This window comes from Temnothorax nylanderi, unplaced genomic scaffold (genome assembly GCF_030848795.1).
Source record: "Temnothorax nylanderi isolate EJ_2023f unplaced genomic scaffold, tnyl_v1.0 TNYL_tig0025_pilon, whole genome shotgun sequence".
NCBI classification, from domain to species: Eukaryota; Metazoa; Arthropoda; class Insecta; order Hymenoptera; family Formicidae; genus Temnothorax; species Temnothorax nylanderi.
This window is the reverse complement of record NW_027249087.1, coordinates 726,962-740,660: the sequence shown is the minus strand read 5'-3', so window position 1 is coordinate 740,660 and position 13,699 is coordinate 726,962. Positions and strand designations below refer to the sequence as shown.

General features: G+C 41.1%; 1 protein-coding gene across 6 annotated transcripts in view; it reads right to left on the bottom strand.

The window, feature by feature from the left end:
• Nucleotides 1-13,699, bottom strand: part of LOC139769877 (uncharacterized) — a 288,097-nt gene that overhangs the window by 108,826 nt on the left and 165,572 nt on the right. For all 6 annotated transcript variants that reach the window (XM_071701356.1, XM_071701357.1, XM_071701363.1 and 3 more), the window contains one exon: nucleotides 9,772-9,862. In XM_071701356.1, coding sequence (XP_071557457.1) covers nucleotides 9,772-9,862 — 91 coding nt within the window. The remainder of the gene's footprint in view (nucleotides 1-9,771; nucleotides 9,863-13,699) is intronic.

The following is a 13,699-nucleotide window of genomic DNA, read 5'->3' as shown; positions in this document are numbered from 1 at the left end:
CTCGGCACCCGACCGCCACTACGGGTGTCGTCTACGGAAAATCTCACGACGCCCAAAGAGAATTGCTGCAGGAAGACACGCCGGGTGTCAGCGAAAATTCTTCTCCTCAACTATTGTCCAGAAGAAAGGATTCTCATGAAAACTTGCAAATTTTGACCAATCTGTATTGCTGTTTCATTACACCTGTCGTGTATCACAAACAGTAATTCAACAAACAAGTTCAACTTGAGATGTAATCTTGCCGTTATCGTACGGATAACGTCTCTTTTATTCAACGCTATCAACTCTAAACTCACACAGCAATATTTCTATTTTTTTTTTATCACATTTGATTGACCAGAAGCATTTTAAAAAATTTAGCCTACGTGTTGTGCAAAGGTCGAATTCGCGCTGTGACAGACATCGCCTGCAAAAACGGGGTTGGCCGCCCGCGGCGTCAGCGACGCAAGTAAATCTAAGTCCCACGGATAAGTAAAATTTAAAACCGTTCCCTCTCGTCCTCAAATTACTTTCCGGAGGCGAAGGGGGCAGGAGGTTGGAGAGAAGGAGAAGCGGGACCGGATGATAGCTCGCGAGATAAAAGCAAGCACCGGGAGCTTCGGTTGCCACCGAAAGCTCAAGGCCGCATTAATCTCGGTAATTACGTCACCTCTGTTTATCCCCCGCGGTGTGCTTCCGCTTGTTCTCTCTTGCACCTCCTCCCCGTCTTCATCTGTCTCGTTCTTCTGTGTCGGATCCTGCGGTCGGACTCACGCCGAGGTCAAAAGCTGCACCGAAGGGGACCGTTGGGCTTTTTATCCAACGCGTAATCAAGCAATGATTTCAAGGCGATGATGCGGACACCGTTGAAATCAAAGAGCGACGACTCGAATTAAAATAAATAAGGAAGTATAATAACATTCGATACAACAGTTTCGCAACTTCAAATTTTTCTATTCAATCTTCTTTACGCAGAATATAATAAGAAACCAGCTTGAGTTTAATTTCCAATTTCTTTCACAATATTAGATGACATTTTGAAAATAGGATTACAACAATAAAGAAATACTATATGCAAAATTTTGCTAATAAGAATAGTGTATATCATTAGAATTATGCAGATTTATAAATAAAAGAAAATATTCCTTAAGCACAAATGTTCTATAAATATTTTTAAATTGGATGGTCGTTCTTTTCTTTCTGATGGGTACCGTGGAGTTATAAGAATCTCGTAAATCTCATGATCAGATTTTATTCGTGTCTAATACGAAGGCGGCGTGGCGGAAGGAGCCCTTTACTGAACGATGTTGCCGAAAGCCTGCTTTTCCCAAGAGGAGGGAAAGAGGTTACGAGGAAGGCAGCGTTATGGTACACCGCAAAACCAACAAACGATATGCGCCAAGAGACTATGGCGGTCCGACATATAGCAAGCCATGTAAATCTGCCTAAAACCATACATCGTCAAGTTTCATCAAAATAGCCTGCGTGATTCGACTATTTCTGTAAAAAGCGTAAATAAAAGCTAGCTATTTATTATTCGGCATCAAATTTTTGCTCAATTTAATATCTAGTCATGTGTTTGTAGTAATATCTTAATTAATTATTACTTTCTCATGTTCAAGATTTTCTAAATCATAACACAAGAAAGATACAGTTAGTTGGAGAAAGTTTTAATAAAGATAGGCATTTACCATCAGTGTTTGTGTGATTTATATTTCAGTATTGTTCCAAATCTGATACCATATTAATGAATATTAATAAACAGTTCCATATACTTATAAAAATGCACTCTTTTATAAGAAGCACTAATAAATATATGCGGATCTTTCTATACAATGGATGTGCCTGCGTAGAAAATCCAAGGCATTCGAAGGTGATAACTTCGTAAGATATCCGAAATATTGCGAACAACTTAGCAAGGCTAATGTTGCAAATACAAACGCGCGTTATGCTCACCTAGACGGCACAAATGTGGGAGGGTGTGTTTCGAAGCGAATCACCCCTAATTCGGCAATAGCATAGCTTAACCACAAAGCCAGCTAATACAGCGATTAGGCGTTGTGTACAAGCCAACGAGGACTGCTCGAGGCGATGCCTCAACCTGCGTGGAATCATTGCACGTATCGCTTACAGTGGCAAACGTATCGCTTACAATCCAAATATTGACTCATCTAACAAGTTCGATTAATACGGATGCATTCCAGTTTTGAACGTTGCTGATGTAAAAAATATCATTTTTCAGCATTGACGCTTGGATGATAGTTATAAGCGATCGCAGAATCACGACGGAAAAATAAATGAACACTTTTACTTCCAGATTTTCCCAAAATACGCTATCAGAGCATTGTTCTGTATCTCGGTAACCTTAAGGGTTTGTCCACCGGGCCAACGGTCAGCCATTGCGGTCAACTACACAGCTTGTCCGACTCGCCTTCGTGCTTCGGGTCCTTTGGTGATTAACGAGAGGTCAAACCTACTGCCGGCCAAAGCACGCGCAAATAGTCTCTCTCTCGTGAAATTGGGTTCTAAAGCTAGTCCTGATTGAGGCGTCCACCAATGCGGCCTTGACGAGGTTTCTCCAGCTGTGTCCTGCGTCAGGATATTCCCGGGCGAGCGGAGCGGAAACACCGAGAGTGTGAACGACGATCGCGAGAAGAAGGTGGAGGAGGGAAATTTACCTGAGTCCCTTATTTGAATTACGCACACGAGCAGCTTCAAAAATTCGGTCCTTTTAGACCAAATCGTGGAAATATAATACAATGCATTACACATCCGCGAATTATGAAGAAAGACCCAGCATTATTACGAGAAGAAAGTAAGAAGCGAGGCTTCGTTAGCGGGGAAGCCGCAGAATAGCGCGGTTTATTAGTCAATATAGAATACTTAGTGTCATATCCCATCGGGCAGAATGTCAGCGCGAGGAAAGAGGTTCGTGCGAAGCTGTCACTTTATCGGATTAGCCAGTCGCGGTAAAAGCGTCTTGGAAAGGGCGCCCTCCAATTCGTTAATTTACCCAGCCTCGCTCGTTTCCTTCGCGGCGATATTAATCGAGCCGGACGTTCTGGTAGATATCTCAATCTCCGGGAACATGGCGCCGCCAGAACAGTTCGTCATAGACGAGAGACGCTCGTCATATCGGATGAAAACGTGTATTTCCGCTCACAATCATAATTTGTGTTGAAATATTAATTATTTATGTGAGATACGAAAATCTTCAATAAATATTAATAGAAATATTTAACTCGCTAAACTGGATCTTTTGGTTATTATCTGCACATCCAAATATTAGTTACCAAAAATATTATAAATATACCGATTATCAAAATATCAATAAAAAATTATCAATAAACAAATTAGTATATAGTGTTCGCTTAGAATAACAATAATCAAACAAAGGGCTTGCGAACCAGCAGGATGTTTATGCTATCGTGTATATATATATTTCGAAAACTGACACAAACGTTTCGGCCATAACTGTGGCCTTCTTCAGTGTAATAAATAAATAGTCGTTAAAATTTAAAACATACCCCCCTACAGTAAGCGAACCCCCTGCGGGTTCGCAAGCCCTTTGTTTGATTATAATTATCAATAAGTTATAATTAAAAAATTTTAATTTGACTTTATTGATTAGATTTTCCTTCGATATTGGCAAATACAAGGAATACACATTATTAGAAAATGTTTAATTAAAAAAAAACAGATATTATTTTTATCTTTTTGTCATTACGTTTAGCATACTATTGAATTTTTAATCTTGATTTGTATTAGATATCAAATCTTTTTTTAGAAGATAAAAAAGAGACGTTTAACACGTTATCTTTTTCTACTAATCATCGAAATGTCCCAGAATGTCGCGAGCACAAACAATATCCTACAAAAAATTCAGTTCGCCGTCATCGAGTCGCGGATATTTTTTTAACGGCACCAGCACCGACCAAACTTTTTCGAGGGTTGCGGCCGTGGGGAAGTTGTATTGTTTATTCAAAAACGTATCAGCGTCGGCGACTACGGCGGCGACGACGACAACCACGACGAACGACCGCATCGGCAAAGAGGCGGACGAGAGCGAGAGGGCCGCGTGAATGGCGCTTCCGGTAGAACGAGGTCCGCAGGGCTCCGCAGACTCTCGCTTCCGGTCAGGCGTCCGCCGTCCTTGCTATCCCATCGAAAACGCGGGTCCGGATCTCCCTACGTTCGTTCCCCCGTTTCCCCTTCTCTTCACATCCCTCCGCACCCCCTTTCTGCCCGACGAGAAGTTCGCTCATCGGACCCACCGGCGTTCGTTAATTAAGATATCGATTCTTATTGTCCGCCAGCCGCCGAGTCGAGCGGACGTCCTGGCCGGCGCCTGATTTCACGCCCGCGTTAGGGGTTGCTCGTGTGCGCGCCCGTTGTCGGTCACCCGCGACGAGGCAACCCCTCTATTCGTGCGCTTTTGTCGTTTTCGAAGCGTGGTAGATTCGCGATTCCGCAACATACCGTATCGATTAATTGTTCGACGTTGCGGATTCGCCTTCGCTTCCTTATCAGCGTCAATGGAAATGCATCACGAATACTCGCGTGTAACACAACGTTCGTCGACTTTTTACCTTCAAAAATTATCGACGGATTATCGTCAAATGTACTGTGCTACATACATCAAAGGATATTAGATGAATTAATTATAAACTCTTTATGAAGCTTCGCTTCACATATAATACATAACAATAAAACAATTTGCAACAATTTTGAAAAAAGTATCGACAATATCTTTTTATTAGCAACTGATTTTAGTTTGGCAATTGAAGTCGATGCTTCAAAATGGCAATACGCGATTGCTTTTATTCATTTTTATCCATTTTATCTATTCTTATAATATTACTTTGTCAATATTATGTTTATTTTTTTATTTAGAAGAGATAACAGCAATAGCACAATTCGTGAATTAAAGATTCCCTCATAAATATCACATCAAATCTTCTCAAAAAGAATGATCGAGATTGTCACTAATAAATATCTCATAATAAATGTAAGACGTATAAAAACAAAGGGAATGGAATCGCAGCAAAAAGAATATAATCACGAATAATTATAAGAATTAATCTTCCTGCAAAATCTACCACTTGTGGAGCTTGTTGCCCTTTTGACACCCGCTTCAAATGCGCCCGAATAACGCTACGAAATTTTGCTACAAAAATCGAAGTAGAAATCTTTTTCTTTAATTTTGATTTTCAATAACGAATTTCTTGTAAACATTTCGATAAATTACGACTTCGAGCCAAGCTATTTTAAAACAACGCATTTTAACAGTGAGCAGTAAAACAGTAAAATATAAAGAAGACTTATCGAATTATTGTTTTTAAAAGCAAAGTTTTTGTGATGTTGTCTGTTGAGAAATAATATAACGTGATTATTTCTCAACGCATTAAACACTTGTCACGATAATTCAATCGAAATAAGCTTCGTTATTCGATCACGCTTTAGCATTACGCTCGATAGACTTTATGACGATTTTTGACATCTACTATCAATTTCGTCGTCCTTCGTTTCTTCCACTCGTCGACGACGGCAACTCGACGTGCTACGTGCGCACATATGTAGAATGTCGAAGCTACAGGTGTCAGCGAGAGCAGTATTTTTCAGCGAGGCCCATGGTGAGGGTGATAGAGCAAGAGAGAAAAGGGTAAAGAGCGCGCTAAGAGGAGCGAGCGAAAGAGAGAGAGAGAGAAATGGAGAGAATGAGAGTGCCATCGAGGTGGGAGGGAAACGAGAGAGGGACGTTTCACCGCGGCAGGGAAACGGCGGAGTACCGGCACGCACGTTGAATCTGCTAAACGCTCTCGCTCGTGCGTGAAATGCCTCGATATCACTGTTTTATTTCGGCCCGTTCGTTCGTCGCCGTTCTCTCCCGCTTTTCCGCAATTCCGTCCTTTTTACTCCCGACCGACCGAGCCGACCGGCCGGCGTGTGCAACCCTTTCTCTCTCGCCGTGCCCGTTCGTGCAGATTTGATGACCGTCCCGCTACGATTTGACGATGATTCAATTGTCCACGGCCAACTGAAATAAAGCACCTATAAGTCGAGCTTTTTCACGGCTGGCCTTTCATTTTCAGTATTGGTCGGCGCGTTTCCGACGCTCGAAACGACCGGACTATTGGTTTAATCCTAGCAGAGGTATGAGGAATGCAAACTAACTTTTCTGTCTGATTGTAATATCATTAAAGCATCTACGTTTTGTTAAACGTATATTTTTGATTAAAATATAGAAATAGAATACATAATAACTATAATAGATTGTATTATTTTCATAGATTGATCAAGTAATTTTGATAATAATAGTGAAATTGTGAAACAAATTATATACATAGAGAGAAAAAAGGAAGAAAAATTCAAATGGAAAATATAATTATTATATATAAATCTAAAGTTTTCGGAGTGTGTGAGAATTAACACTTCACCATATGCATAATTAATCCAATTAGTATATAACATGTTATTTTTGACGTCTCGTTAATAAATTCGGAAATTATTTAAAAAATTCGTTACTGGTTTCCAAAACGCGATATCGCCATAAAATCGCGCTCGATAAGTCGATAAATCGCGGAGTGGCCCGTTCGACCAATTTAATTAATAATTATCGACTCGAAGAGGAGCGCCCGGCACAATGGCGATACTTCCTTGGCGTAATCCTCCGAAGATTAACGAGCCCGTACCAGAAGGGACCGCTCTCCACCGCCTCTCCCGCCGCTCCCGACCCGCCTCACTCCCTTCTGTGTGCTATATCGTCTTCTCTTACAGCCGCAAGACGCCATGGCGCGCCTTGCGGTGGTTGCGGCAAGAACCCTCGCCGTACCCGCATTAACGCAATTATGAATTTGTCGCGTTGGGATCTGACAATACAAGATGTCGCAGCCATTCTCCCGCCGCACCTTCCCACCCAGCCGGAGACCCTTAGCCCGGCTTTCCTCGTTTACACTAAAACCGATTTTGCGGACTATATGGATTGAGACGACGTGACATAAATGCAATTTGCTAGGCCACGTGGACAACCGTGTGCGACAGCACGGAGAACGCCAGTTATTATCGCGATATATGCGTTAATAGATCATCGTGATGGATCAACCGCAGATCATTCCGAAAATAAATTAAGATAGCTATATGGCATTTTGATCAATCAAAGACAATTTTAGAACGTTATAGCTCTGGCGATTAATCAACATCGTACTGCCATTTGGAGCTGGAACAACAAGCGTGTCATGTGACACCGATAGCACATGCGAACATGCGACATACGTTGTTGTCCTAATTTAAAACCACGAAATAACATTAGGAGCTGCAACTCCCAGCTGCGTGAGTCTTACTCGCCATTTATCGCGCGCTGAATGTCCAAGAAATATTCTCAGAGCACTTTGCCCCGTCGTCTCTTCCTCGCGAATCAATATCCAATGTATTTCGTGCACCCGCCTTGTTAGCCGTGCCGCTCGTTTTGCGGCGCGGGAAGCGAGTGTAGTTTCGGCGGCCCTAAGTTAGTTTCGAACGGTCCCGTTGCAATAGCAGTAGCAGGCTGCTCTCTCTCTGTCTCTCTCCTCTCTCCTTTCTCCTCTCTCTTTCACTCTCTCCGGTATCGTGCGGTAAAGTGCGACAGACGGGACGAGAGGATCGTTGCGGCTCGCCGCAGGCGACTGCTGCGACCTGCCCTCCTCAGCGACAAATTCCTCCTCTCGGCTCGACCGCTTCGCCCTCCCCCCTCCCCCCGGGTTCTCCTCACTCTTGCGCGCCTCGTCGCTCCACCGTCGGAGAACCGCGTCTCTCGACTTCTCCGCTTATCCTCGTGAACTTGTACAACGCGCAAGAAAATCAATCGGCATGGCCAAGCAAGGCGCGAGGATTCCGACGGCCTTTCTCCCAGCCCCGGATTCGAGAAAGGGCCACGAGAGCGCCGGCAAGGGTGATTCTAAACATCAAGGAGGTAGAGAGACTGCCTAGTCAGCCCTTAATATCGTGAGAGCCGGATCCGCGCAAACAAGCCACCGTAACCTCCGGTTAAGCGCCAACCAGCCATCCGGTCAGACCAGTGTCGGTCCAACCGCTGCTGGCCCTATTATCGCTAACTAATAAAGGGCCTAATTGAAACGTCGGGCTTTTGTTTCCCGCACTCGAGCGCCGCTCGTCTTTGCGAAAGCGCCGGAGCCGGCCGTTTGACCGGCTCTTGAGGCTCCAATGCAGATCGGAATTCAGTAGCTAAGTGGATTTGCGAAGATCGATATCGGCAATGCTTTAACCGGAAAGCTAAACTTGTGATTTCATCTTTCGTACACAGTAAAAAATTTTGTGTTAATGGAAGTCCACTCTCAATTTTGTGTTAAAATAACTCATTCATCGTGTTATTTTTTACATTTTTTACTAAAAAAATGTCGATATAACATTTCTATATGTAAAAAATAACACGATGAATGAGTTATTTTAACACAAAATTGAGAGTGGACTTCCATTGACACAAAATTTTTTACTGTGTATGTGCACATATATATTGATATCTATATTTAACTTCAATGTTCATTTAAAACTACAAATACTTTTAAGTAAATCCAGTCTTGTTTATTTAGGATTGTTAAATTATGTGTGACTCAAATATTCTTAAATATAATATAAACAAACAAAAATGATTACTCGTAATTGTAGTCGAAAAATTATCTACGTAAAAACTTAGAAGTTCTAGATAAATCATAGCTCTTTTCTAATGCGATTGGAAAGGGAAACGCATCGATGATAATTCAGCCATAACGCATAGACAGAAAGTGATCGAGATCGCTTATAATCGCGACCCGTATATAGACGGCGGCGCACTCGTCCACAACTATTTTCTACGAAGGGGAAAGAAGAAAGTTTGATCGCAGTAAGTGCCATTATCATGAGAGATCACTTTCGACGCGATTTTTGCTTCGGTCGAGAGCTCTGATACCATCGTCGTGATGTTACGTTCTTAAATTCCATGCGCGTCTTGCCCGCTGGAAGCAGGACGTTATTCTTAGGAAGCACAATCATATCAATTTCCCGAGTCATTAAATTATTTATGCCTTTCTCTGTCGAGGGACTATATGTGGCGAAAGTCCCGTAAGTACTTTCGAACATCGTTCTTATTGTCACAATCGAGCTCATGAAAATCATAAGATATAAAAAGTAGCAAAATGATCATTTATTGATAAACGGTAGATAACTCTAATACCAAGCGTTTCAAAACTTTCCTTTTGCTGGAAGATATTGAATATTACATATCACACAAAGAAACATTCTTTCGATGTAAATATTTAGCTCGTGAACTATTAAAGAGAATTAAATAATTTTTTAACAAAATAAGTTTTAAAAGATATTTATAATTCTTTATTTTCCTAGTAGAATCAAACTAATTTAATTTGAGCAAAAATTAATGTAAATATTAAGCTATTTTTAAATAATTCAATTTAAAATTATAAACTTACAATAGAAAGTAAATATTATATCACATGTACATAAACTAAAGTTCTTATCAAAGCTTCACGCTTGGTTAACATTTCCTCGGTGCATCGGAATGTATCGTCTCACGAGAAAGGAAAATAGGTCGTTCGGATATTAAGCAATGAAACTGCACGTGCACCGAAAGTTTCGCAAGAGCAATGAAAAAACGGCTAGGACCATTCTAGCACAGGCCGAATGATATTGCGCGATAAATCATTCTTCATTTGGTCGCAAAAATATGAGAAGAGAAGAGAAAGAGAGAGAGGGAGGGAGGGAGAATGGCTCGCGTGCTGCAAAAATAGTAATGTAAAAACTTACCTTGCTGGCGTGCGGTTGGACTGACTGTTCGTGAGAGAGACTGCTGCAAATCGGCCGAGAAGGCAGCCTGCCGTGTTTTGCTCAGATATAACTGCAAAAGGAAACGAATTATGTGAAATTATTCCTCCCACGTCAATCCTAATTTATAAGCGAAGCATTTCTTTAATTGCTTGTACTATATTAAGAACGAGTTTTGTAATGCGGGAAGACAGATGTGTCGTGACTAAAGTCGAGCCTAAGTGCGCTATTTTGAATTATAAAACGAGCGAATAATTCACTTGTAAGCAGCAAATGACAACGTTCGAATCCATTATTTTGATCGCTATTATTAGGAGTACGGACATTATAAGTGAAGTGTCATTCTGTGAAATTAATACGATTTCTTGAGAGAAACCGTATAAATTTAGCATAATATCCAATTCAACACGAAATGATAAAATATCAATCACATTGCGTACAAACAACTGGGACAAATATTTTGTTTTCTATTTATGCATATATCTTAATTTTAATTGTATATATAATTTATTTGTAGTCATCACCAAATAATATATGTTATATTTATAAAAAATTGTATTTTTTACGCTTGTAATGTATACATTGTATTGTAATTAATGAAGTAAGACTGCCGTCTTAAGATTCAATTAATCAACAATCATAATTGCAACTATCGAGAAGAGACACGACGCGTCCTCGCAATTGTCCGAAGCTCGTTTCGGAGAGGACTGGAGTCGCGGCTCGTATCGGAGAGATTTGGCATCCCGATCACGTGCTGAGGCCAAGACATCCCCTTTAATATTAGGACCAAATCGGACTGACTCGCTTCGGTATAAAATAAAGGGCTGACATGCGAGCACAGCGGGAGAGCCGAGCCAAGCTGAGGGAGAAACCGAAGCAGGATGGAGCTCCGTGAGAGTAACGGAGAGAGGCGTGGAAGACAGGCGAGGGAAGGGTGGCTTCACCACCGCGGTGAGGGATGACTGAGCGAGTCGGTTAAACGGGCGTCTTCTTTCATAAATTTGGAGGGCGCCCCCGGATAAAGGTTTAGAATAAATCGTTCGGCCTGTTATCCACTCCGACGTCGGCGGATAACGCCAGACGAGAGCGACCCCGGATGGCTCAACAATCCCTCCTCAACCTTCCCGCATGATCACACGTTGTACCGCTTTGAGACGCGTATTTTGCACGTTTTCCATTTACCGTAAAAAATTTTAAGTTTTAATCAATATAATACTCTTTTTACTTTGCGCCAAAACAAACAAAAAATATTCAATATGATGTAAATAATTCGATGAAAAGATTTATGGAAGATTCACGGAAAAAAATCGCGTATCTTCTTGCAGTTACATACACTGTAATAAATTTAACAAGAAAATTGAATCTCTTAACAAAAATATATCTTTTGATATTTGTATCACATTTTACAAAATTATTATAAAAGAAAATTTCCTTCGTTTGATGAAGGAAAAACTAAGAAATAATATAGCAAAAATGTGTACGCGTATATTGTGTACGATAACTTACTACACGCAAGGCTGACTCTCTAAAATGGCGAGCGTAATATGAAAGTTCAGGCGGGGGTGGCTAGAATGCTCATAAATACATCCTCGAAGATCGCACAAATCGCTCGTTCAAGGCCAATCCCCTTCGACATTCCCTGCAAGAGATACGGGAGGGAACCCTTCTTCGACCCGCGTAGAAATACGCACGGTGATATGGCGAGTATACGCGAGTTACATGCACGCACGCGTGTAACGTACACGAACGCGAGGTCCGAATGTATCATAGTGCAAAAGAAGGAAAATGATGGAAAAGGAGAGATAGAGAGAAGGGGGTAGGAACAAGCAAGAGCATATGAAGAAAGAGAGAGAGAGAGATAGACGAAGAGGCCAAACCAGGCAGAAAGCCAGTCCAATTTCTCAAACCTGTCCAATCTGTGTCGTATGCAAAATCAATCACGCTCTACCCTGCCACACCGTCCTCCCCGGGAGCCCTGGGGGCCCCACAATTTTCAAATCCACCCGTAGCCGCGCGGTAATCCAACTCTTGAAGCGAAACTTCTCGCCGACCTAAGACAGAGTCCTGCTATCGAAGCATCTTTTTCGATCTATTTCGTCTTTCTGACGACCCGATGTATACATACATACGCCCGATATATATGTGTGTGAATATTTCAAATGTAGATTTATGAATACATTCGTTTTACTACACTGGCCAACAATGAGTTGACAAATAAATATTATGCAAGAAACTGTCCTTCTTAAATTTTAAGAAATATAATTTTTTCAACGTTTGATATCAGAAAACTATCAAGACAAGACAATTACAGAACAATAATTAATGGTAACATCATTTTATAAACAATAAGTTTCAAATCATAATATTTTATAACAAAGATAAATACATAAGGTATAACAGCGACGTAAATTTTTTTTAAATTATAATACGTATATTATTATAAAGACCATACCCCCCCCTCTCTCTCTCTCTCTCTCTCTCTCTCTCTCTCTCTCTCTCTCTCTCTCTCTCTCTCTCTCTCTCTTTCTCTCCAACAAAATGTATATCGACGAAAGAATAATACCCTTTGAAGCTGTATTGAGATGCACCCGTAATTCTGATCAACGTTATAAAGTTTATATTGAGCCTTTGAATCACGGTAATAATATCGTCGAGTGTGCTCAAAAGGCGAGCCGCGACGCGGAGGAAGACATTTTAAAAAGTAAAATTCAGAAAGTCATTAGGAACTATCGGCGTATCGGACGTTTATTTCGCCGTCCCGTCCATTGATATGCATTACCTTCGATCGACAGCCGCGATCATTAAAGGGATCTAAGGGCGCTCTGTAAGGGTTTCAAGGCCGGGTGACCGCCTCGAAAAAGTAATTTGTCCTTTGGGGTACGAACTTCAAAGTGCACGCGGGACGAATGTCCCGCGTGCGGGTATGCTACAACAAGCGGCGTTCTACTTGCGCCCCTTTCTACTTGGCGCCACTGATCAGACTTGCTGATTTTTGCCGTCGCAACGTCGGCGTGGACCTTGTCCACCGGCGCCCGTCAAGGGCCCCGGCTGTCGGAGCTCTCAGCCCCCGAGAAGACGGAGAGAAGCGGGAGCGCGCCACACGAGGGGTGCGAAGAGTTTAGCATACGCATTTTGTACATTGAAATCCCGACACGTTCGTCCAACTTTAAATTGAAACTCGCCCGACACCCGCATCGTCTCTCGTCGATACTCGTTGCCGTCGCCGTTGCCGTTGCCGTCATCATCGTCATCGTCTGACTGTCTCGCGGGATGTCGTCGTGTCGACATTAAGAGATTACAGTCAAAAACGGGAAAATTTTTTAATGCTTGTATGGAAGAACAAAATAAATCTAATTATTTCGAATAATAAATTTAATCAATTTTAGACATTAATTTTCCTATATATGTTATGGATTTGTAAAAAAACAACGTCATCTTTTCGCATTTATTTTTTCATTAAAATAAATCACAATTTTTAATCAAATAAGTTTGAAATATTAAAGAATATTGGAAGGATTTTTTAACATTTGGAAAAATGGAGTTATCTCGATTCAAAAGATTTTACTTTTATATCATTAAAAAATATTAATTAAAGAACAAACTTGTGTACGAGAAAATATAATAATAAATAAAATAAAATAAAAAAGGATTTAATATATATATATAGTTACAAGATTGAGGATAAGTAAAACGAAACAAAAACAATGCTTAATAATTGATTCTATTGACTAAGATAATATTTCCTCAAAATAATTGTGGTCTCATTTATGCACGATAAAGACGCGGAAATTATTATCGTTACGACAAGAATATGATGGACTGCTATTCGCACGACGCAGAGTTTAAATGACGCCGTATATTACGATTTCCCAGGCTGATACGACACAATGGATGCCAATGTAATAGTACG